The 26,111-nt window shown below is 33.0% G+C and overlaps 2 protein-coding genes across 2 annotated transcripts; one reads left to right on the forward strand and one right to left on the reverse strand.

The window, feature by feature from the left end:
- Positions 1-7,785: 7,785 nt before the first annotated feature.
- LOC106380304 lies at positions 7,786-24,625 on the reverse strand. Its single transcript, XM_048749161.1, has 5 exons — positions 20,796-24,625; positions 20,600-20,719; positions 20,214-20,236; positions 8,176-8,248; positions 7,786-7,884 (listed from the first exon to the last, which is right to left on the reverse strand). Exons 1-5 carry the CDS (start codon positions 21,162-21,164, stop codon positions 7,786-7,788), a joined length of 684 nt encoding a protein of 227 aa, XP_048605118.1. The 5' UTR covers positions 21,165-24,625.
- Positions 14,876-15,854, forward strand: LOC125581964. The gene has a single exon (XM_048748275.1). The coding sequence runs from the start codon at positions 15,012-15,014 to the stop codon at positions 15,849-15,851; it is 840 nt and encodes a 279-aa protein (XP_048604232.1). The 5' UTR covers positions 14,876-15,011; the 3' UTR covers positions 15,852-15,854.
- Positions 24,626-26,111: the final 1,486 nt, after the last annotated feature.

A 26,111-nucleotide genomic window follows, 5' to 3' on the forward strand; every position in this document is an offset into this window, starting at 1 on the left:
TCACTTAATTAAGATTTCAATTATCTTATGTGGCAGCTTAAGAATCAATTGGAAAAAAATGTTAGTCCAAAATTCAATTACCAGAGAACATCCGAAAATATAAAAAGCGTGTATTGTTTCCTTAAATAAAAGCTATGGAATTATCTAATATGATTAACATATATATGATAATTAATGATTATGAATAATAAAGATTTGATAACAATTTTGCATATTTCCTAATTTTTTAATTTTATATTATTAAAAAAATTAAACAATCAGATTAACCAATTGTCACCAGTTGATATGCATGTCAATTGGTGATAACTTGTCATGTGGGAGGGTTGTTAAAAGATGAGATCTTGGGTTCGAGGAACGCTAAGCGCACTAACAACCTAATTATGGAGTCAGTGAAGGGTTGGAATCGATGCTCTGCAAGGTCAGCATGGAGTCCACGAGACGGGTTGTCACATACTTATTCTTCACATGCTAGTACTCGGCTCAGATTTGGAATTCTCTAATGAGAGAGCACCTTGGAGATGTCACCACGAGTTGGACTATGCTCACTTCCCTTATCAAAAACTCCCCATACAGTCGGTTACAACTCTTTATTCTCAGGTACGCTTTCCAAACAACAGTACACACGAAATGGAGGGAAAGAAATGGAACAGATCCTTCACCAACAATCAGGCTAGTGAAATTTCTGGAAAAAACTATCAGGAACAGGTTGAGTACTGTTCGTCTGCAAGGAAATCGAGCGTACGAGGGATGACTCGCTGTCTGATTTTTTCTTATATGTTACATTTTGAATTTGCCACAAAAAAAATTCAAAATATAACATATAAGAAAAAATCTAACATATAAGAAAAATACAACATATAAGGTTTCCTCATTTTTGTAATTTAAAGTCGTTTTAAAATAACTAAAATAAGGTTTCCTCATTTTTCTAATTTCAAGTCATTTAAAAAAATTCAAAAATAACATATTGGAAAAAATCTAATTTTTTATTATATGGTTAATGTGATTGTTTAATTTTTTTTAATCATATAAAATTAAACGAAAATGAAGAAGGATGCAAAAATTGATATCAAATCTTTATTATTCATAATCATTAATTGTCATATATATGTTAATCATATTAGATAATTCCGTAGCTTTTATTTAAAGAAAGAATATACGCTTCTTATATTTTGGGTTAATATAATGTCCCCTAGTAATTGGATTTTGACTAACATTTTTTCAATTGATTCTTAAACCGTCACATAAGCTAAATTTTACCATTCAATTAAGTGACACCTAAGAAAAGTCTCTTTTTAATTAGTACAAACTTAAGGTTACAATTTTTTAAATGATTCTCGATTAATATATAGGGGATAATATATAAAGAGTAATTTGATGAATAAATAAAAGAAAGTTTAGTATATATGACTAAATGCTGATTAACAAAAAGAATAAAGTGTATTGGGATCAAAAGTGATAAACTGTTAACAAGATCCAGATTGATTTAAGATAACTGTTCTTAAAGCCTTGCGGCTAAACTTCTATTCCGAATCATTACCATTAGATTGCCACATAAACTAACTTTGTTCAATGTTTGTTCTGGAATTTAGTTAAAGCAACAGCTCGATTTATGGTACATGGTATTGCATCTAAGAAAATTTTTTAAAAAAATATTGATTTGATTTTTTAGATTATTAAAGTGTATTTATCTTGGTTATCTATTTAGAGAGAACTTTGCAATTGTTTAATTTTGAGTAGTTGGAAAATGGATGATATATTAGAAAATGAAATTTTTTATTGTCTAATTAATGCCAAATCACAGGAAAAATATCAAGTAATAATGCCAGTGTAAATAAATATTTTTAAAACTTTAGAGGATTTAAGAGCTCCCCCAATTGGGGGGGGGGGGGGGGGGGGGGGAAGTCCTAAAAGTGTATATATATATGTGTGTATGTAATTTTGAAATTCTAAATTTTACGGAAAATCCAACCCAGAACATTTGAGTTCGGATATTTGAGGTTGGATTTTCCGTAAAGTATAGAATTCCGTAATTATATACACATATATAATATATACGTATTTTTAGGACTCCAACACTAGACCCCCCTCCCTCCATTAGAAGTGCTCAAACAGCTTTCAAAATTAATTTTTCTACAATAGGATTTTCCTAAAATTTTGTGATTTAAAGTCTTCACATCCCGTAACTGTTTTTATTTCTATGTTTTCGTTTGTCTTCTAACAGCATGGGAATCATGACTTTTAAAGGACCGTGAGAAAATAGAAATTAACTCCTTTTTTCCTTCTTATTCCGAGAAAAATTATAGAGCATATCTACATCAATTTATGTTTCATCGCAAGAAATAAATTCATTAGTACACGATTCCTCTTTGATTTCTTTGGTTTAAGATCTACTAGGTGACTGGTTCGCACCATGTGCGAGCATAAAAATATTTAAAATGTGGAATAAATAGTATACAGTTGTTGAAGTTACAGATTTTATATTATCACTAAGTAGAATTGTATTGTATATATGTTATAACTGTATATTTTAGGTGACTAATATATTTATGTTTATATTTTTCGTTTTAAAATAGTGACATATTTAAAGAAAATATAATAAAAGTCGAAATATAATCTATAATTAATATAAATTAAGAAGTACAATTCTTAATAAAGAAAACAAACCTGCAAAAAATTATTAAATTTTGTAAGCAGTTGTACGAAATAAAATAATTTCATAGATATATAATTTTATAAATTTTAGCTAGCATATATTTTCAAGATGCTATATACTATTTCTCATGGATCTATGTTATTATAAATAGAGCTTCATGTGCATACATATTCTGTATATTAATTTTTGTCAAAGAGATTGGATTGCCAACTCTATATATCTTCCATTGTATTTAAAAATAATGACATATTTAAAGAAAATATAATAAAATTCAGAATATAATCCATAAGTAATATAAATTAAGAAGTAGCATTTTCGATAAAGAAAGCAAAATCCATTAGAAACCTGCAAAAAGTTATTAAATTTTGTAAGCAGTTGTACGAAATAAAATAATTTCATAGATTTATAAATTTCTAAATTTTATTGAATAGAAAATAATATTAAATTTACATATCATCATCGAAATAGTGTGAAAACTGGATTGTAGTCAACTAAAATGGAGAGTTTAGTTTATATACCAGAGTACTATCAATGACCTTTCTTATGGTTCTCTTCTCATTAAGAACAAAAAACTTGGCACGAACAGATGTAACAGTACCAACAGACGATTGGGTACTATCGTTGTTTGTAAGAGCAAGTGAATCATTAGGGAGACCGCAAAATCAAGATAAATCAGGCTTATAAAAACATTGTATTATGTTGCCAAGGTAATGTATATAAATTCAAAATTAGCTGACAAAAGAGTACTAACTGGAGGAGTACCTTGTTTTGAACTGGTCAACCAAATCCATGTTGGGTTGAGTAAAATTTGGATTGAATTCCACCCGCTAGATATGGAGTAAGCACCTACAATATATAGATTTTATTAACATGTTGTACATATAATTATTTTAGAAAGATAGATGTATTATATACCTTTCCACTCAGAAGAGAACTAACACAAATAATCATTGTGGGCATGTTACTCATACTATAATCGTATACTTGTTTAGCATAACGACCCTACAGAGTACACATCATCTTCACATTACTGTATAATATAAACTTAAGTTAATAAATCTAATATACATATTTAGGTAGCAAATAAGAAAAGGTAAAGTACTTAAGCTTACTTTTGGTCACGTAACTCAATCAAGAGCCTCATGTTATCTTTTCATTTTATCATTTTGTATTCAAGAGAACCGAAGTTAACTATTTGACCAATAACATCTACATTCCAAAATAAAAATAATTAAATTAACGCAAATAATACAAAACCAAAAGAATATCTAAACATTACAAATTCAATTAAGTAGGTATAATATTAAAGTTATTTAATAAACAGATTAACAGCCTTAAAATCATATATAAATTATTAGTGCATGAACAATTCTCAGTTGAAAATTACTTACAACCAAACGGCTATTATCAGCTTTTCCACCAGGAATTTCAGTGTAATCAGCCAAATACTTCTCGGGAACTTCACTTGGAAAATCATTTGGTTTTGCAACAAAAGTCGCGTGGAAGAACCCAATTTTGTACGGATGAGAGCTTGTCCGATAATCACCAATAGCATCGTACACTTTGAATAACTGGACAACCTTCAAATTTTTTGATGAGCTATTCACAAACAGAAGCATGAAATTTTTTCCCTGATCGAATATATGAAAGTTATGAGTTAGACAAATAAATTATAAGAGTTGACGGAAAGCAGAATAAGTAGTTATGAAACACTATAAAAAATATTGTTCATTGTAAAGTAAATATAATATATGACGATTCTGAGTTTTGAAAAATGTGGTAATAAAAACAAATACCATTTCGATGGTGTTGGCGGATTCTTTGTTATAATTTCTCCACAAGCGAAGAATCTGTACTTCAATACGCCATGTATCTTTAGTCGGGTTTTTAAAAATTGTTAGGAAAAGAGAATAGTTGTATTGTAAGACGTTAGACGTTTGGGGTCTCAGTTATATATATAGTCTACCTTCCACGTTAGATATTTATTAGGGGGATATTTTACATAATAAATGACGTTTTTGAAATGATTTTTATCAAGAAAGAAATTAAAATTATATTGCCATAAGGTGAAATGCAATAAACACAATACCAATTTGCGCAAGTAATCCATATTCAAAAAGGGTAAATTATTAAAAGCGAGCTAACAAATTAGAATGTATTAACTATTATCAACTTGCACAAGTAATAGCGGAATTCAAAAAATGGTAAAGTTATAAATAAACAGGCAAAAAATTATAAACATTAAGGTTACTTAGGTAATTTATTAAAAACAATAAGGTAAATTACATTTAAACAATGCAATAAATATTAGCAACTTGCGCAAGTAATAGAAAATTAAGGTAAGTTATTATAAACATTACAATTACAATTAATTAAAACATCAATGTAAATTACATTTTAAAGATCCATGTCTACAATATAATTAATTTTATCAATTTATTTATAATTTAATAAATGATTTATAAAGCATGCATGGAATTTATTAGACATTAATAGTTATTATGATACTTTATATATAAATACAAGGCTTTCTATACGAATATAAAATCATTATATCAATTCAAATAAACATTTTTGTTTCTTATTTTATGTAATTTATAAATATATAGAAAAATTGATCACATTATTACTCTTTCATAATCTCAACAATTAGTTACCATAAATAATTATTTCTAAAATTATGTAGATTATTTTAGAAAGTGGTAATTGAATTATCCTTTCCTTTTAGATATAATTATAATAAATAAAATTAAAAATCATCGGCCAATCAAATTATAACAATTTGAAGAGTTCATTTATGATCGACGCGTAATAAAAAATCACTTATGTGACTTCTCAATCAATATATAGTAGGTTTATATTTTTATAAATAATTTGTAACATTTTATAAATTATTTTAAAATTCTGATAAATATATTCTTTAAACAACGATAAATAATTTAAAAATAATATTAATAAACATGTTTGGATTTTGTAATATTTAAAATAGTTATTATATAATTATATTCAAATACAGTTCATCAAGTAGAATATAAAACTATTATAATTATCTTATATAAATTTTCGTTCATTATATTTTATAGTTTATAAATATTAAAAGTAATAAATAAAAAATTATTAATCTTTCTATAATTTCGAGAATTAGTTTCCATAAATTGTTATTTGTAATATATTTTAGATTATATGGCAAGTGATGTTAAATGATTTTAGACTTATCTTAAATTTTTAGATCTAAATTAAATAAATAAAAATTAATAGCAATCGACCAATCAAATTATAACAATTTCTTGAAACTTTACCTATGAGCGACACGTCACCAAAAATCACTAAAGTGACTTCTCATTTAATATATAGGGGGATTTTTCATTAAAAAAAATTGGTGACGTCAGAGAGGGAAGCAAATTAATTATTTTAGTTACTCATAACCCAAAACAACAAACAAATTGTTAATGAGATATAACCCAAAACTTTTTCTTGATAAATTGATTTTAATAATTTTCTCAAAAAATTGATTTTTATAAGGATATTGATAATCACATGTATACAATAATTGCAAAAATGTTATTAATATGTTTTCACATATATAAATTTAGCATTCTTTTTTAATAGTCAGAACTTCTAAAGTTTTTGATACCAATCAGATTTTTACAAATATTAAAAGTGACGGTCATAGTTTTTAAAACCAAAATCTCCACATTCAAAACTTTTAAGCCAAAAGCCAAAAGTGGCAGTCATTAATAATATTTTGATTTAGTTAATAAATTGAATCTTATATAATTTTTTAAAAATATATATAAATCCGTTGGTTTCAATTTTTATTTTTACAAAAAATAAATAAAATATGTTGTTGATAAATTTTGATTGATTTCTTGTTTTAAACTACCCAATATATTTTATGAACTTGAATAAAAAAAAGTAGATTGCAATAAATAGGTAATACATTTTGGAATTAAATCATAATATATATTTATAACAATCACAACCTCTAAAACTTTTGATGTCAATCAAACTTTTAAATTTTTCTAAAGTAACGGTTAAAGCCTTTAAAACCAAAATCTCTATGGCCATAATTCTAAAGTTAAAACCTAAAAGAAAAGTCATTACCAATCAGACCCAAAATCTACGGACCGAGAAAATGAGCGTGGAACGTACACTCATTTGGGGTTTGATTATACACTCTCTAATACTATATAAAAGATTATAAATTCTCATTATTAAATTGACAATAAAATTTGGAATCCATCAATTTTAAAAATCAAGTATTTTTTTTTTGTCAGCAGCAAAACAGATTCATATAGACTCTGCGAACCATCCCAGTAAGTCTGCATCCATATGAACGACAAACGACGGTTGTTTCCTTGCACTGCATGCTAGACTATCCGCCTTTGAGTTATGTGTCCGTGGTATATGAATGATCTCTGAGCTGTTGAAACTTCTCTTCAAGAACTTTATGTCTTCCAAATAACTTGCAAAGGCTGGCCACTCTTCTGTTTCTGAAACCATCTTCACCAATTGAGCACAATCCGTTGCAAAAGTAACACAAGACTGTCGAAGATTCCCCATGCATTCCATTGCCCATATGAGAGCCTCTATCTCTGTGTGTAGTGGCGACTGACTCGCTCTCGTATTCCTTGCTCCCATTAGTCCATCGTAACCTTCCAGGGTACTGTACCATCCTTGCCCTGAATATTTATCCTCTGTTTTCCAAGATCCGTCCGTAAAACACCATCTACCTGGTATACTCGGTATTGCCAAAGGTACTGGAACTTGGGTGCGGTCCGTACTCTGAGTCTGAGAGTTTTGTGCTTCCGCCCAAAGTAACGATTCCGTTTCTGCCAATTTGAGAGTATCTCTGGGATCCATATCCAAATTGCTAAAAACTTTATTGTTTCTACCTTTCTATATATACCAGAGAATCCAAGCAAAGTAATGATCCTCCATTTCGGGGGACACTCTCCAAAATAAATGATCCATATTGGTAAACAAAGATTGAGTGGGGAAAATATCTGGATTCGTTGGAATCCGTGAAAGTGCCCAGACCTGAACCGCCGGTGGACATTCAAAAAAACGTGATTAGTGGACTCCTCGGATTCCATCCATTTCTAGTAAACTAACTTCAGCCAAGTAAATTTTCAGTGGGAATTTGATTTTTTAATAAGTTTGTATCTCATCATCTTGAGGATTTTATAGAACCAAAACGCGCTCACGAGTTGTAATCCCAATGCCATTGCCTATAAGAAACAAGTATTATATGTCAGATGTGCTATATGTGAGAAAAAAACAGCATAATATGCGGGCAGTTTCTTGATAATATGCTGATGTTCAAAAAGTTTTACATTATATAAAACCTTTTTTGGAACGCATTATATAAAACCTATTATAAAAAGAAATTGAGGAAATAATAATAAGTCAGAGTCTCAAAGATCAAAAAGAAATTTACGATAATTGTTGGCCGCTTTAAAAAATTCTCAAAAAAAACGAAATTTAGTTATTATCTTAAATAAAAGGACATTATCATTTACCTTGATGAGGAAGGGACTATCAACTGATATCGTGACGTAAACGAGGTAAGGTCCAACCACCATTCTCGCCAATCCCTTATTAATCAAGGAGCAAATTGAAAAAGAAACTTTGGAAAGGTAAAATATTTACAAAGCTACCATGATGAGGTGGCAGTCCCACTTTCTCTCTAAGCCAACATATTAAACTATCTATATTTCGCTAGAGTATTTACAAAAAATGTCATTCTCATCCAAATATATCGTTGTCCTTAAATTTCCACATTACCTTATAATAAAATTTATTACATATGGTACTCTCTTCTCACTGAGACAGAAACAATAGATTTAATCTACTTTACATACGGGTACTCTCCTCATGTAAGGGTCTTCGATGACACCATTTCCATGTGTATATGTGCTACTTTCATTTGCCTGCAAGTAGGCAACTGGACAAACATACTTAGAAAGAACAATTACTTAACAATTGTTTTTCAAAATTCGAGCTTTGAACTTAAACTATCAATCAAATAGACATGATTTCTAAGGTAGCACAATTACTTTATAAACAATTCGATGAAGAAGAGCCAGTATAAATTGGTAGAATTTAAACCATGTCTATTTATTGCAAAACCTATTCAATTTTGTTTGGTTTATTCAATTTGATTGTGGAATGTATCTAGCCTAATAACTTACCTAAGTACATCCGTTTAATATGTACAATGTGGACTTTTTTTAATTTAGGTTAGTATATATATAGTATTGCCTAAATTAAGTATATAAAACCACCAATATCCCGTAGATATGGTAAACCATTATGATGATTCCGCAAGTTTATACCACATTTATAGAGAATATTGTATCAGTGACCTACTATGGTAAACATGGAATATATTATGCTACGATTTCAAAGTGATTGACAATCTATTTCTATTCCATTTGTTGCCTTAGAGTACGCATCAAGTCACATTAATTCTGTTATTTCCTCCTATATAACTCAAGGAGGATGTACGTCATTTCTACATTCAGATAAACATTTCTAAAGAGCAAAACACAAAAAAAAATCAAAATGGCTGCGATGAACAACATTTCTGAATTGAAACCTTTCAAGTCAATGTGGAAAGTTAAGGTTAAAATCATTCGGCTATGGAAGCAGTATTCAGCTGCGGGGGGCGAGACTATTCAGATGGTTTTCGTGGATTCTAGAGTAAGTTTATATACCTATTTACATTGCTAAAAACTTATGTTAACTGTCGTATAGATCTTGGTTTCTTACTATTCTATGTTCATTTTTAACTCTAGGGTGATAAGATTCATGGGACTGTGAAGAAGGATGAAGTGGGACAGTTCGCCCATGTGCTGCAGCAGGAACAAACGAAAGTCCTAATTAATTTTACGGTCACCAATTCAAGTGGTTCTTATCGGACAACCAAACATCCATACAAGGTGGTTTTCCTTCCTACAACCCGTGTCAGGATATGTGAGGCGTTGCCTTACAACATGACTGGATTGGAGCCGGTCAATTACCGTGCGGTACTCAATGGGAAGCTCGATCCAGACTTCTTAGTTGGTAAGTGATGTTATGTATTAGAATGATATTAAACAAAAGTTTTCTTTGAAATCTTGTATAATTCTATTTAGTTACTAATCTATATTCTATTCCTCTGAAATTGTTTTAGATGTTGTCGGCCAAGTTGTTGAAGTGTCCCACATTGAAGTTGTGTCTGTCAATGGCAAGGACACCCAGAAGATCTCTGTGGAACAGCGTGATACTGAGTAAGTGAAGAAATTCAATTTTATTTTATATTCTTTATTATTCTGTGGCTTTATATCGATACCTTATATTTTTATGGTATTGTGTGTAGGGATGAACGTCTCCCCATGGTGTTAGGATATCAGTGATGCAGTTCAATTGCGTTCTGATAACACAGTTATTTGTGTTCTGAGGTTTGGCAAAATTAAAGTTTGGAAAGGTAACTTTGTTATGTTCTGTGTGCTTATTAATGTGACATTGTTTTACTATATGGTTGTAATGTTCTAATAAGAAAACTAATCTATTTTCAGATGAGCGTAGTGTCTCCAATGCATACAACGTCTCAGATGTGTCAGTAAACCCAGAGAACATGGCTGAGGTCCAAGCTTTCATACGTTTGTAAGTATATATCAAATGTTTTTATCTGTAACCATTTCATTCAACGTCTCAGATGGGTTTTGTGTACATCAAATGTTTTTATCTGTAACCATTTCATTAAACGCAGGCTACCAAAAGATGATTTGAAATTGTCTATTGTTGACTCTAAGCCGCTTGCGTTGGCGAATGGTGTGTCTGAAAAGGATGACTTTTTTGTGCACACACCTAGGAAGACTATTGCTGAGGTGCTTGAATCGAAGCAGGTGCTGATTTCTAAAACAATTTTGATTTTGTGTCTATTATGTTATTATATCGTCACACGTTTGTGTAATGTGATTCAGGTGGAGAAGTGTATTGTAATGGCCACAATTGCGGGTATCGACTCTGACATGGGTTGGTACTACCTGAGTTGCAAGGTGTGTGCCAAGAAGGTAATTACAGTACCTTATGACAACTGTGATGATGGAGATGAACACGATGTTCTTTCATGCAGTTACTATTGTCCCAAATGCAAGAATAACAGCCCCAAACTATTGCCAAGGTTTGTTGTTTTAATATTTTAGGCAATTATAACTATAATATTTGGGACCATAGAGAGCTCCGAATACTTATTCAAAAATTATCTTTATGGTTAGGTACAAGTTGCATTTGGTTGTTCTTGACAATACCAATGACCGCAAGTTTCTCCTCTTTGATAATCTGGCACTTCAACTGCTGCACCAACCATGTATTGAGCTCACTAGTCCTATTACTGATGAGGTAGAGATGTTCAATATTTTCTGTTTTTGATATTATCATTAATATGGCCTTTGGTAATGATAGTATTTTCTACTTTTTCAGATTCAGGATCCTGATGTGTTGCCCCCCCCCCATTCTGATCGATTTAAAGGGAAAAACTTTTCTTTTCAAGATTGGGATTGAAAAGGAGAATTTTTTTTACAAGCATGACACATTTAAGGTCCTAAATATTATCACAAATCTTGGAATGATAAATGAGTCTGAAGCGGCTCAATCTCCTACGATAAAACCTCAGTTTATATTGTAGAAATATATTTCTTTACTTATAATTGATGCAGAGTTTTTAACTATATTATGTGATATGTCTAGGGAAGTGAAAACATGCTATCTGGGACATTTTCAACTCAGTCTGATGCACCTGAGGTTCTATTATAGTTTTTTTGTGTTTTTGTACCATGCATTTGGATTATGTATAAACGTTGGATCTGATTTTTTAATTTTTTTTAAATATAGGGGTCTTTGATGATCCAGGGTGGTTCATCTGGGTCAACTGATCTGACGCCAGCAAAGCGCACCAGGACACCAATCATCAATTTGGAGGAGGCTTTTGATCAGAACTCGGTTACAAAAATGGCGTGTACCATCAAGGTCAAGAAAAAGAAGTTCGAAAAAAGTGGCTAGAGTGAGGATGGGGTTATTTGTTTGCTGGAGCAGAGTCTTTTGTTTCATTTATTTTGAGATTTTCGTTTTGCATTTTCAATTTCTGGATTTTAGTTCGATTTGAAGTTCTTTGAAGCTTCATATCATATGTTGTTCAAGTTTATCAATGTTAATATAATGCCTCTGCTCTTTATAAATTTCTATTTCTTATGCTTAATCAGTTTTTGAGTTGAGTTGAGTCGCTTTTAAGCTATATTTTACACTATCATTAAGAGTAAGTTTGTTTCAGACGAACTTACGAGATTTACCATCCTAACGCTTCAATTTATAATATACTTTATTGAACTAACCTTTGATCACCAGTTGAGCATTTGGGAAATATCTTTCTTGCTTTCTCCATAATGTCATTCATTCAGATCGGATGATTCTCCATGACAGAGATATTCTGATTCTGCGGTAATAGTACAAAACTTATCCGTAGGTTTTAACAGTAAAAGAATAACTCCCGGTCTGCAAGTAGCTTGAAGTTATCTGAACAAAACATTAGAATGAAAAGCACTTACATTTGTCGTTCAGAATGGGGAGAAAATGGTTGTAGAAACTCAGAACATATCTTCGTTACCCTAGAATGTTTAGTAAGATCAGTATTAAAGGTATAGGGAAAACTGACACAATAGTCATTAAATTGAAAGGCTGAGAGTTTAGTTTACCAAATTCCGTCCATGTTTGAATTTACAATTGAAGCACTGTTATATTCTCAGGTGATGGCTCCAAGCTGCAATTGAGAACAGAGATATTATTTTGGAGAAGAATTCAGGAAAGCTGAAAAGGATCAACGAATTGCATCCTTGCTATCTTCCACTTCAGTATCCACTCATATTTCCATATGGAGAAGATGGCTTTCGCTTAGGTATCCAACATGGTTTCACGGGATTCAAAAATAATAAAAAACCCAACATAAGTATGAGGGAGTTCTTTGCATATCGGATTATGGTTCGTGAGGTTGGTTTACAGGTCCTTCTACTATCACGCCGTTTACTTCAACAGTTTCTGGTGAATGCCTATACTATGATCGAGAGCCATCGTCTTCAGTATATTCGGAAAAATCAGTCAAATCTTCGGACACTGAAATTTAGCAAGTTTGTTGCTGCTGCAAATGATGGCAATTCTAGCGTGGCTATAGAAGGTAACCGTATCATCATTCCATCATCATTCACAGGTGGTCCAAGGTATATGCATCAAATGTATTTGGATGCCATGTCTATATGCAAATACTTTGGGTTTCCAGATCTTTTTATAACCTTCACATGTAACCCTAAGTGGCCCGAGCTAACAAGGTATTTTAAGAAGTACAACCTCAAGTCTGAGGACCGACCAGATTTGTGTTGTAGACTTTTTAAAATTAAGCTTGACAGCATGATGGATGATCTAACAAAAAAGCAGCTTCTTGGAAAGACAGTCTCTGGTATGTCATTAAATTTAATGTTTTTTTCATTTCGAAAATTTATACACTGTTTTCTAAAGTACTTGCTGATTAAGGTTAAGTCCTATTTATGTACTTTTATTGTTCCTAACTTGATTACTATTTCTTGCAGCTATTTATACAATAGAGTTTCAAAAAAAGAGGACTCCCACATGCTCATATTCTATTGTTCATGGACTCTAAGCACAAACTTCCAAATGCTGAAGATATTGATCGCATAATAGCAACTGAAATCCCTGATAAAGCCGAGGAACCAAGATTATATGACATTGTGAAGGACATGATGATTCATGGTCCATGTGGGAAGGTTAATAGAGATTCTCCATGTATGCAAGATGGGAAGTGTAGCAATTGTTTTCCTCGAAAACACGTTGAGAAGACAACTGTGGATGAGCAAGGGTATCCTGTTTATAGGAGACGAGAAAATGGGTCATCTGTTGAGAAGAAAGGAATTCCATGTGATAATCGGTTTGTGGTTCCCTACAACAAAGAGCTATTGCTTGCGTATAATGCTCATATTAATGTGGAATGGTGTAATCAGTCGCGGTCTATTAAGTACTTATTTAAGTACATTAATAAAGGCCAAGACCGTGTTACAGGAACGGTTACTCAGAAGTGTAATGTCGAGGCTACTTTGGCAGGAACATCAACTAACACGGCAGATGTAGTAGGTGATACCAGAGCCATAGAAGGTGATAGGACAGCTGCAGATGGAGGGGAACCAACTATTGATGAAATTAAAAACTATTTCGATGCAAGGTATATATTGTTTATGTTCCATGTGACAGCTATATTGTTTTATAGAAAATTCGCTTTAGTTGAAGTCAATTCCATTTGTTTATTTATAAATAGGTATCTATCTGCTTGCGAATCGACATGGAGGATTCTAGCATTCCCAACGCAATACCGTTCTACACCTGTGGAGAAGTTTATGTTTCATCTTGAGGGAGAGCAATCAGTAGTCTACAAACATGGTGATACTGTCGAAAGTGTATTGGATCGAGTGCAGCTTACAAAGACTATGTTTTTAGCTTGGTTTGATTGTTGTGAACTATACCCTGAAGCTAGAGAAATTACATATGTGGAAATGCCTACCCGATTTGTCTATGATGCTAAGCAAAAGGTTTGGAATCCAAGAAAGAAAGGTTTTGCTATTGGAAGGTTAACACCCGTTTCTCCAGGTTCTGGCCACGTTATTTTCTGAGGGTTCTTCTTAACAAGGTAAAGGGTCCAAGGTGCTACAATGATATCAAGACGGTTAAAGGGGTAATCGTACCCAGTTATGAGGATGCCTGTTACGAGCTTGGTTTGTTGGATGACGACAAAGAGTATATTGAAGGATTAAAAGAATGCAGTTTTTGGGCTTCCAGCGGGTACGTGCGCCACTTATTTGCAAAGATGTTGTTATATGGGTCTCTATCTATGCCAAAATTAGTATGGGAATCATGCACTGATATATTATCAGAAGATATCCTATACATTGAGAGGAAGAAGCGTAAAAATCCTGGTGAGCTCAAGAAGTATTTTTTTTAAATATGTCTGTGCATTGATTCTGTCTTCTAACAAACTATTTGTTATTGGTATATCAGGACTCATTTTGAGTGAGGAAGAAGTGCTGAATGAAACGTTAGTATTGATTGAAAAAATACTGCGTTCGAAAAACAGTTCACTGGCTAAGTGGGAGACAATGCCAAAACCTGTTTTATTGATCATTCTGTTTATGAGAACAATCTATTACAAGAGGAGCTAAACTACCCAAGAGAATAATTGCGAGGGCAACATGACCAGTGGATTACACAGTTGACGGATGAGCAAAGGTCAGTTTATGATGCAATTTTAGGATCGGTTATGAGTGGTAAAGGTGGAGTCTTTTTTGTCTACGGGTTTGGAGGAACGGGAAAAACATTTTTATGGAATATTTTTTCAGCTGCAATAAGATCAAAGAGTGATGTTGTTCTTAATGTTGCATCTAGCGGTATTTCTTCTTTATTGCTTCCAGGTGGGAGGACCGCTCATTCAAGTTTTGTTATTCCTATAAGTCCAGATGAGTTCTCCACTTGCAATATAGAACCTGGAAGCCATAAGGCCGAATTGGTTGCGAAGGCTTCAATGATTATTTGGGATGAATCCCCTATGATGAGCAAACATTGCTTTGAGGCCTTGGATCGTACTTTATGTGACATTATGAAGACTACTGATGGAAGGCCATTTGGTGGCAAAGTAGTTGTTTTTGGTGGCGATTTACGGCAAATACTACCAGTTATTCCAAGGGGAAACCGAGCTGATATTGTCATGGCGGCGCTAAACTCTTCTTATCTATGGAAGCATTGCAAAGTGTTACAGCTGACAAAGAATATGAGGCTCTTTTCAGAAACAGATCCTCGAGAAGCTGAGGAGATTAAAAAAATTTCCGACTGGATTTTGGATGTAGGTGACGGAAAGATTTATGAGCCAAACAGTGGAGAAACTATGATTGATATTCCTAAAGATCTGCTGGTTATGAAGTGCACTGATCCTGTTGAAGCTATCATCTCTGAAGTATATGGCAACACTTTCAAAAATTCTAAGGATCCATTATTTTTCCAGGAAAGAGCAATATTGAGTCCTACAAACGAAGATGTTGATGTTATTAACAACTATATGCTTAATCGTCTAGCAGGTAATTTTTTAAACGTTGCAGTCTATTAAACGTATGTTATGAGTTTTGTTGCTACTATTTTCTTTTATACTGTGTATCATAGGTTTCTTACGACACATTTTTGTTTATTAGGTGAGGAGAGGACTTATTTGAGTTCAGATAGTATTGATCCAGCTGATTTAAAATCCAAAGATGACTCTGTTTTCTCTCCAGAGTTTTTGAATAGTATCAAAACATCAGGATTACCTAATCATGCTCTAAGGCTTAGGATTGGTACACCAGTTATGCTGATTAGAAATTTGGATCCCACAGAAGGACAATGTAATGGGACAAGGTTGCAGATTACTGGGCTGGCTAAACATATTCTTCAAGCGAAAATCATTACAGGAACTCGAGTTGGGGAGACGGGTTTTTTACACCGAGTCTTGATAGAGCCCTCAGATTCAAAGCTTCCTTTCAAAATGAGACGTATGCAATTTCCCCTGAAAGTGGCCTTTGCTATGACCATCAACAAGAGCCAGGGTCAAACACTATCTAATGTTGGTCTGTTTCTACCTAGACCTGTTTTTTCACATGGTCAATTGTATGTGGCTGTGTCAAGGGTAAAGTCAAGGAAGGGATTGAAAATTCTGATTACTGATAAAGACCGGAAACCTCAAGATTCAACCCTCAATGTTGTATTTAAGGAAGTTTTCCAGAATCTGTTTGAAAACTGCAATGCAGAATAGTTTCCGTGGATCTAAACTAATGCTTCCAGATCTGTTGTTTCATCTTTTTATTTGCTATATTCTTAATGTTTTTTTTAATATCACTTTCTCTAAACACGTGACACAGGTTTTGAAGCAGAGAGTCATGAAATCAATACGTACTAGAATGTAAGACTTCCCTCAAAACAGTACAGATGAACCTGAATTCGCTATGTATATATGTATATTAATCGCCCTTAGTTTGCTTGATTTCTATTTTCTGAAAGGAAATTGCGAGAACGAGCATGCAGCAATACTTTTCAGAGAAGACAAAAGAAGTTTTATTGTTTCACATACCCTACCAGCAAACCCAATCAAGACAATATTGTTTCACTATCTACATGGTTCCATCTTCATATTTTCAACTCAGCCAGTCGTACTATAGTAGTTTTATCATATTTTCATGTTGCATCTACAATTGGAATTTTAGAGAACTTACATTTTTGGCTTATTTGACACCCTTGGAATTTTAGACGTTTCACGGTTCTTCATTTCAATTTGTTCCATTATCTTTTCATTCATGTATAAGAAAATATAATGCATAGATAAGTTGGAATTTAATAGATTTTATAACAGTGAAGACAATAAAATACAAGTTTACATTACATATAATATCACAGTTGACTATATTTAAATTCAAATAGTTTTCTCACTTTTATTTACTGAGGAAATTATTGTTACAAATTTTGTGATCCCTATTGAAACTGAATTATCACGGCCAATCCCTTATTAGCATTTTTCAACATTCCCTATATATATAGTCCGGTCTATCGGCATGCATGCAGCATAAAAAGTTATGTTTACTATATATACAGTATGAGAATTTTCAACATACATGTTTTGAATTATTTTATTGACATTGATTGTTTGGTGAGCAAGCCTTCGGCGTTTTTTGTGGAGGACATGTATCCCTTTAGCCCTCTATATATAAAACCAGGGTTTTATTTTAAAATATTGGGAAATCCTGTCAGAAAAAAACACAAGCTGTTAGAGTTGACTATTTGATATTACAGAATATAAATATATGTTTAGTGTATCATGTCTTAATGTAATTAAACCATATGATGAGTTAGATACTTAACATATAAGAGAATTTATAAAGATCTCCGTGTAGTAAAAGCATTTTTTTATCACAAGGCCGGTCATTTTGCATGATTTACAATAGTCAATAGCAAAAATCTATTGTTATTTAAATTCTGATATTAAATTGATGCCAAAAGTAAATGTAAATTCGATCATATCGCTTTGATTGTCAATTTCTACAACAAAAAAAAGGCATTGACATATTATGTTCTGAACCATTTTAAAGACGAATATTTTCAATCAATGTCATTAACGGAATTACTAAAAATAGCTTCACCAAGATGCTGTGTACTTTAAAATATATATATGTGTCACCTATTCAGACTAACTAACTCATTATACTAGAAAAAAATACCTGATCTCCTTTCTAATCTATTGTATCTAGTGGAGATGATGTCTGTTCAAACTTTGCTGGGTGACTTGAATCTTGACATCCGTGAGCCTGCAATTACTGGTACAATGTTAAAGAAATCAGCCATGGTTTTGGTTGATCAGAAAGTAAGAAACGTTGTACTGATTTTTCTCAAATAATAACTATACTATTTAGCTGACTATATTTTTATTAAAAAGATTCTTTGTTTGATTTACTATTTTCTATTATCTTTTAACAGGGAACTACAATAGAAGGAACTCTATATGAAGAGTTGGAAGCTTCAAATCAAATCACCATGGATGAAGGTGATTGGTTTGAAATTCGAAATTTCAAATTGATCCATGCTTCCAGTTTGATACGGTTCAGCACGAACCGATATCATATTGAAATGACAAATTCGTCGGTAATTTCAAAAATTCAACCAAAGATATTTGGGAACTACTATTGTTTTGCCCACTTTCTCAACGTCTTACGTGGTCTTTCCCATCCAATGTACTCTATAGGTATACATGTGTTATTTTATATACTTTAAGATAGTTATTTTTAACATATAATGTTTTGATACTTACTATGGTTAAAAAACTAATGTTACCGTGTTAATGTTTTAGATCTTTATGGAGCTTTGGTCGGGATAGGGGAACTCCAGACATATGAAGATGAAATTTATGGTGGAATAAGCCATAAAATTAATTTCTCTTTGATCAATATCGGGTGAGTACTTTCCCCTATATATATGTAAACATTTAATTTATTAAAGCAATTAAAGCAATATGTTGCTTTGTGTTCAGACTATATATTTTTGTCCGACATACAGTTTTGATGAAATAAAGTGTGTTGCATATGGAGATATGGCTATCGAGTTTTATCATTTATGGAACTCCACTGTTTCGGCTGTAGTTCTATGTGTCTTGAACTTCTGGCAGATTGAACGGGCTGAAGGTAAATAATAAACTAGATTTTCAAGGATTAAGTTTGTTCCTATACAATTACTGTTAGAGTGGCTAATAAAGGGATTTTATATATATGTACGTTCAAGCATATGAGAAACATTGAGGGGTTCTCAAAAATTTTGATTGAACCTGAAATTACAGAGATTCAAGCATTCCGAATGAGGTACTAACATCCACCATTCTTTTACACAGTGGAAAATGTGATTGTGTATATAATGTATAGACTTATTATGCATACCGGACGTTTTATATGTTACATTCAGGATTCCACCGACCCCATATTGAAGTCATAGCAGGTGATTTGAAGAAAGATTTCAGCTTCAGTTATCCAAGCACCTTGAAGTTTTTTTTTGGCAATAATTTGTTTCAGTTTCGTTTACGATGCTTTTTGAAATGTTTTCATTCCATATTATTTAATAGACTTCGTTTGGCTTTTATATTATGAGTTACTGGGAAGATGGACCTAAATACATTTTGGGAAAATCCAGTGTCCAAAAAAATAAACTACTAAGCACGAATTTAGGAACTAACCTGAACATTTGAGTTTAGTCGGTGATAGAGAGATTATCGAGGTCAAATATTATAACACCGATCTGTGACTTAGTATCTTTCGGAGATGCTAATTAGCTATTCATTGTCTCGGGGATGTCGAAGACGGTTACCGGCGAAGAATGATTAACAGCAAGGAGAACGGAGCAGACTTCAAAGATATTAATTTCATATACAGGAACCGTTTGTGTAAGTTTTGCTACTGAAATTCTTTGATCGTCGATTAGAAATCAAACATGGTGAACCCTAACCCCCATTTCGAAATCTCGATGGCAAGAGAAAAGAGTTCTAATATTTTGATTTTTATTATCGGTTTGTTATAATGAAGTAATTAGTTTGTGTTTCAAAAAAAAAAAGTAATTAGATTAGAATAGATCAATAATAATGGTCCATTAGCATATATGATTTAGATAAGCCCATCAATATAAGAATTAAAATGTCTCAAAAAAATCCAAAAGAAGCCCATGGACAATGGAGTTATACTATTCTACCAAATATTTATGATTCGACCAGGCACTTTCTCTCTGCGTTGTAAGGTCCACATCATTTATATATTTTTGCTTTTGTCGTATATCTTATGCATTCTAAGTAAAATTCTTAAAATATTTAAAAAACCTATGGGAAAATAGCAATATGATCCAATATATATGTAATATTAGAAAATTTAAAAATTAAAACTCACCCTGCGCAGGGCGCGGGTCTCATCCTAGTGAGAAAATTATTGCAAAACAAACCTATATCATTTATTATTATATTTTTTAAAATATATCATTTATTATTAAGTAGTGACTTATCCCGCCACGATCTTAGATGAATTGTAAAGTAATTTATCTATGGTTTGACTTTGCAGGATTTAATGTACTTAACTACGACGTTTTATCATCACCAAAATGTTGAGTTTCCTCATATCCACATCTCATTGCCCACGATAGAAAATTTCTTAAAATTTGCAAGATTTGACAAATGACCATGTTTACTTGTTAATAATATTTATCTAACGGTGTTTTTGTTTTGGTCAACATTATTATCCTATCTCACGTTAATGACAATATTAATTCTATTTTCATTAGAATGATATTATGTATAATAATACTCACATCGGCGGTAAGATTGAGATCGGTGTCTCTGTAACCAATCTCTTTTAGAATCACCCTGAGGTTAAGAAATGGAGTCGAGATCTCTCCTATCCACAATGCTGCCACTATCTCAGATCCACACTTAATTCACCATACACCAGAAGAAAAACATCAATTTATCTAGCCAGAAACCCAATAGTAAAAAAGAGTATTTTACCTCTCGGGAGCAAAGTCCAGCTACGAAACCAAGAATGCAGATAGAATGATGAACCGCATTATCAATGCTTAGGAGTTGAACAAAGTTACTACAAATGAGATCGTAGGTCATGTAAGACAATGAAAACGCCATCGTTTCCATCTGCTGGATAGTTGACATGGAACCAGTTGGACAAACTGGACAAGACCAATCTTGAATCGTAAGAGTTGCTAAAATGACAGCGACTGTGGCGTGAAGTGCTGAGACAATACGAGTGCTGAAATCGAATGAGTAGTTTGAGAAAATTCTACGGAGGAGGATGAAAATCAGACCCCATGAGATTACTCCAAACATTGTTATGTTAATAACTCTAATGTAGTCTTCCTCCATTGATCTCGTTTCTTGTGATTTCCTTTCTGGTTTCGGAGACGAGAAGTGTGTTTTTTAAGAACTATTTATGGTTTTCTTCTTTGGACTTTTGGTGTTATTTCTTGTATGCTGGAGCATCGGAGTGGTCCTCTTTCTCAAAATATTACAATAAATATCACGTAGTTAGAATATTCAATTACGTGATTTATTTCATCCTTTTAATTTTTTCAATAACGTTAAACAATTTTAAATATCCTCGAAAAATTAGTAAATAAAATCGTTAAAGCATATGTCTTAGGTAAACAATCAGGTAATTTGTGATAATACGGAAACAAGAAGAAAATTAATCAAGAAGATCAAAAGTAATATTCTATTAATTTTAAGAGTAGTTCTATACTTTATTGGTGTATAAACCTTCGCTCTAACTACATACTCTTTAGTTGAAGTGTTGAATGTTGACTTCCCTCTTTTAGAGTGTTAGATCACTTATATATGTAATTTTGGCAAGGTAAATGTTAGATTTGATCATATTCTGAAATTTGAGAAGATTTTATTTTATCTAGAAGTTTTTTCTTTAGCTTGGAGGTAGGAAAAGCGCATGACTCGAAGGCAGGAAACAAAAAAACTAGAAGCATGAGCTCGACTTCATGTTTTATCCAGGAAGATCTACTTAGGGATTAATTATCCCCAAAATTTTGCTTCTTATTATCCGAGTTCATGTTTGAAATCGGAAAATAATGTGTGCTTATCATGTGATCTGGGTTGTGCTTTGGCAGCAGGTTCTTTGTAGCTTAGGGAGCATGATGTCACCTCTAAGGTTGCTTAAGATATCATTGTTTGAGCCGCCTAATAATCTTGTCGAAGACACTATGATGTAAGGTCGTATGGCCTTATAAGAGACCGGGGTCTCTTTAGATTATCAAGCATAGTGCCTAAGCAATAGACTAATCTAAAGGTCGTGTGATCCAATGATGGTTTTTTAACTGTGTGGGCACATGGCCAAATAGCCTCAAGCCTTGTTGGATATATGATGTTGTGGGTGCAAGGCTTTGTAGTTGATTGGAATCATCCGATCTAAATGGCGCATGGCAAGACCAAATGGTAAACATGTCGATATGGTTTGTGAACATAATGTCATCATGCTTATGAGTAGGAGACTATAATCTGAGAGAATGTATATAACCAAAAGTTGAATGTATATTTCTGATCTGGTAAGGGATACATGGTCTAAATCAAATTCTCATACTTGAGAACGTGTTTTATGTGGGTGGTGTCGTCCTGCTTGTGAGCAAAAGGCCATGACTCAGAGGCCAGAAAAAGAGGCCAAAATACTGTTAACATGAATATGCGTCTGTGTATAGGTGGCAATGTATATAATCCATGAATTTGCCCGAACTCACACCAAAATACATTTGGAAGAATTGAGCTTCATGATGTACTCCTTTAGTGTTTAGAATATCTGCTACAAGTGACAGATGTAGTCCTCTACCTATAATGATTTCATGAGCTTGTCATCTATGTAAACTTCCACGGTCTGGCCGATTTGCTTTTCAAAACTCATGTGTACCAGTCTCTGATAAGTGGAGATGGCATTCTTTAAACTGAAAGGATGTCCTTGCAACAGTAGATGCATCTCAATGTCATAAAGGAAGTTTTCTCCTAGTCATCAGAGTGCATAAATATTTGGAGTATATGGAGAAATGTCCACAAAAATCATATAATGCATGATAACCAAGTTGATCATACATTTATCTCGATATAATTGATCTCAAAACTTTTAGTGAATACTTTTATGATTTTCACCATAACTCCAAAAATATACAACCACCCTAATGAATTTGATAATTACCAATTAAGATGACCAAAAACATAACATTACATGGTTGGTAATGCAGTTGCTACTGAATGAACTAAAACGTTTTTCCTTTTTATGTTAAAGTGTTTCTTCTTCTTCTTCTTTTTATCACAGTTGAAGTGTTTCTTCAAAAAACAAAAAAAAAAATCTGTTTTTTTTTCTCTTCCAAACTTTATGAAACCGAAAATTATTTTCATTTTTCCTTGTACTGAATGAAACATTTCGTGTCCAAGCTGTAAAAATGATTTGCTAAAAGTAATATGTCATTGACACTGATTCATTTATCGTAACAAATAAATGATGTGAAATTGAAAAGTTTACTCTTGTAATTTTCAAACTGCAGTAACTATTCTTGTCTTCCCCCACGACAGCTTCTTGCTGTGTAAGGCTAATTTACCGGAGATTGCAGAGATGTGTTTACAACTATGCGGAGATTCCTCAGGCCAAGTAATCAACTTCCAGAAGACAGCTATTACATTTGGTGCTGGTATAGATCTTATTATGAAGAGACTTATTGCTGAAATGAGTGGCATTGAAAAGGAAGGTGGCGATGGTAAATACTTAGGGCTCCCTGAGTGTTTTAGTGGTTCCAAACGTCAACTGCTCGCCTTGATTAATGAGGGGCTCGATAAGAGATTGAATGGCTGGTTCGCAAAAAAACTATCTCTAGGTGGCAAAGAGGTACTCTTGAAATTGATTGCCATGGCGCTTCCTGTGTATGCAATGTCATGCTTCAAATTGACTAAACATCATTGTCAAAAGATTATGAGTGCCATGTTAAGCTTCTAGTGGAATGCTTGTGATGATGATAAGAAAAAAAATACATTGCATTTCTTGGGAGAAGTTATGTCTTTCTAAAGAGGACGGAGGCCTGGGTTTCAAAGATATAGGCAACTTCAATCAAGCTCTGTTAGCTAAACAAGCATGGAGACTTTACAATCAGCCTGGTAGTCTGCTCGCAAAACTCTACAAGGGACGTTACTATGCTTCGTTGGGCTTCATGAAATGAGGAAAAGGATACCGTCCTTCTTACGCTTGGAGAAGCATCTTGTTTGGGAGGAAACTTCTACAAGAAGGAATGATTTGATCCATTGGAAACAGAGTAGACACATATATCTGGTCAGAAAAATGGATAATGGACTCACATCCTCGTTGTGCTGTTAATAAGGAGTGTAACATTGAAGTAACAAGAAGAGTTGCATCCTTGATTGATGTCTCTGGTCGTTGGGATATGAATGCATTTAACTTACTCTTCCCTTCCAACGAGGTTTATCGTATTCAGAAGCTAACGCCATATATCTGGTCAGACAAATGGATAATGGACTCACATCCTCGTTGTACTGTTAATAAGGAGTGTAACATTGAAGTAACAAGAAGAGTTGCATCCTTGATTGATGTCTCTGTCGTTGGGATATGAGTGCACTTAACTCACTCTTCCCTCCCAACGAGGTTTGCCGTATTCAGAAGCTAACGCCAGGCAGAGGAGCTGATCGTAACATATGGGCTTACACAGAGCATGGTTAATATACAGTTAAGAGTGGCTACTGGTTAACGGCTAACAGAGGAGGCCTAAGAGGTACCACTAGATCACCAGCAGATCAAATGGTTATTGACCTCAAAAAGAGTATCTGGAGAACCCCTACTAAGGTTGTTTATGTGGCGAGCAGTGTTTGGAGCTTTAGCTGTTGCAGACAGACTAAAATCAAGAGGATTGAATGTGGACCTATTGTGGAAACTCTGCAATAATGGTTCGGAGTCTATAAACCATGTCCTCTTTCACTGTCATCCAGCTCAGGATATGTTGCAGACGGTGAATTTCCTCCGGAATTAGCAACTCCTTGTAGTTTGATCGATAACTTTGAAATAACCATGAAGATGATAGCAGCTGCGGATTTAGATGAGAAGTGTAGAATGGCCATTCCATGGATTTTGTGGTCAATATGGAAGAATCACAACTCTATTATGTATGCAGCTTCTCGAATCTCGCCTGATACATTATCTCAACAGGCTTTTGAAGAAGCATAGATTTGGCTTTCCTTAAACAAGAAAGCAATAGCAGCTGAGTCTTCATCAACAGCATTACGAGCTACATATGGTTGGCAACATCCTAGGCCTGTCTGTGTCAAATGCAATGTGAATGCTAATTGGAGGAATGCAGGCTCTATGATAGGAGGAGCGTGGATCTCAAGAGATCACGAAGGGAATGTTTTGCATCATTCCAGAGATGCCGTCACACCAGCACATAACCTATGTTATATGGAAACGGAAGCGGGTGCGTGGAAGTGGAAGCGTATAGAAGCGCAGAAGCGAGATTTAAAAAAAAAATAAGAAAGCGGATACGTGTTGGAAGTGTATCCATCTATATAAATATATATATATATATATATATATACATATATATATATACACATATATATACATATATATATACATATTTATACATATATAAGAATTTTTTTAAAAAAAATCTAGAACTAAAATTATATGATTTAAATTTAAAATTAAGCATTTTTCATTTATAAAAAATTTAAATGATTTCATATTAAATCTGTGAAAATACACATAAATTAAATTTAAAATAAATTATTATATTAATTATTTTTAATAATTTATAATTAATTAACATAATATATTTGAGTATATGTTTTATCTTTAATAAAAACCTCAATGCATAAAGATAATTTATAGTATTAATTTTAATATTTGTAATTTATATTCTCTCTATTCAATACTATTAAAAATTGGATTTATATAAACTAAAAACTATAATTTTTTTACTTTTACTGATGTAAGATATTGTGTTTTTTTAAGAATGGAAGCGTGATTCCAAAACGGAATCGTAATCTTCCAACGTGTTTTTAAAGAGAATATTTCAGAAGAGTTTTGAAAGCGAGATTCTGTAAGCTTCCACGAGGTTCTGATTCCGGTTGCGAAGCGGGAAGCGGACGTCCGATGAAGCTTCTGTGCAACGTAGCACATGACAGGCTCGTTTCTGAATTACGATGTCTCACTTGGGTGATTCAGAGCATGTATGATTTGGGGTATCGTAATATTATTGTGGGCATTGATCTTCAAGCAGCATTTCAGGAAATAAACAACCCTCAAACATGGCC

Source organism: Brassica napus, chromosome C2 (assembly GCF_020379485.1).
Source record: "Brassica napus cultivar Da-Ae chromosome C2, Da-Ae, whole genome shotgun sequence".
Lineage (NCBI taxonomy): Eukaryota > Viridiplantae > Streptophyta > Magnoliopsida > Brassicales > Brassicaceae > Brassica > Brassica napus.

What these genes read in the sequence shown, in the direction of transcription:
- LOC125581964 (XM_048748275.1), top strand. Translation starts at nt 15,012, where the DNA reads ATGAGTGGTAAAGGTGGAGTCTTTTTTGTCTACGGGTTTGGAGGAACG.
- LOC106380304 (XM_048749161.1), bottom strand. Translation starts at nt 21,164, where the DNA reads ATGGAGGAAGACTACATTAGAGTTATTAACATAACAATGTTTGGAGTA. An exon ending in CTGGACTTTGCTCCCGAGAG is followed by an intron (nt 20,720 to 20,795) that starts GTAAAATACTCT and finishes TGGTGAATTAAG; the next exon opens with TGTGGATCTGAGATAGTGGC. An exon ending in ATCTCAATCTTACCGCCGAT is followed by an intron (nt 20,237 to 20,599) that starts GTGAGTATTATT and finishes TAAATGATATAG; the next exon opens with GTTTGTTTTGCAATAATTTT.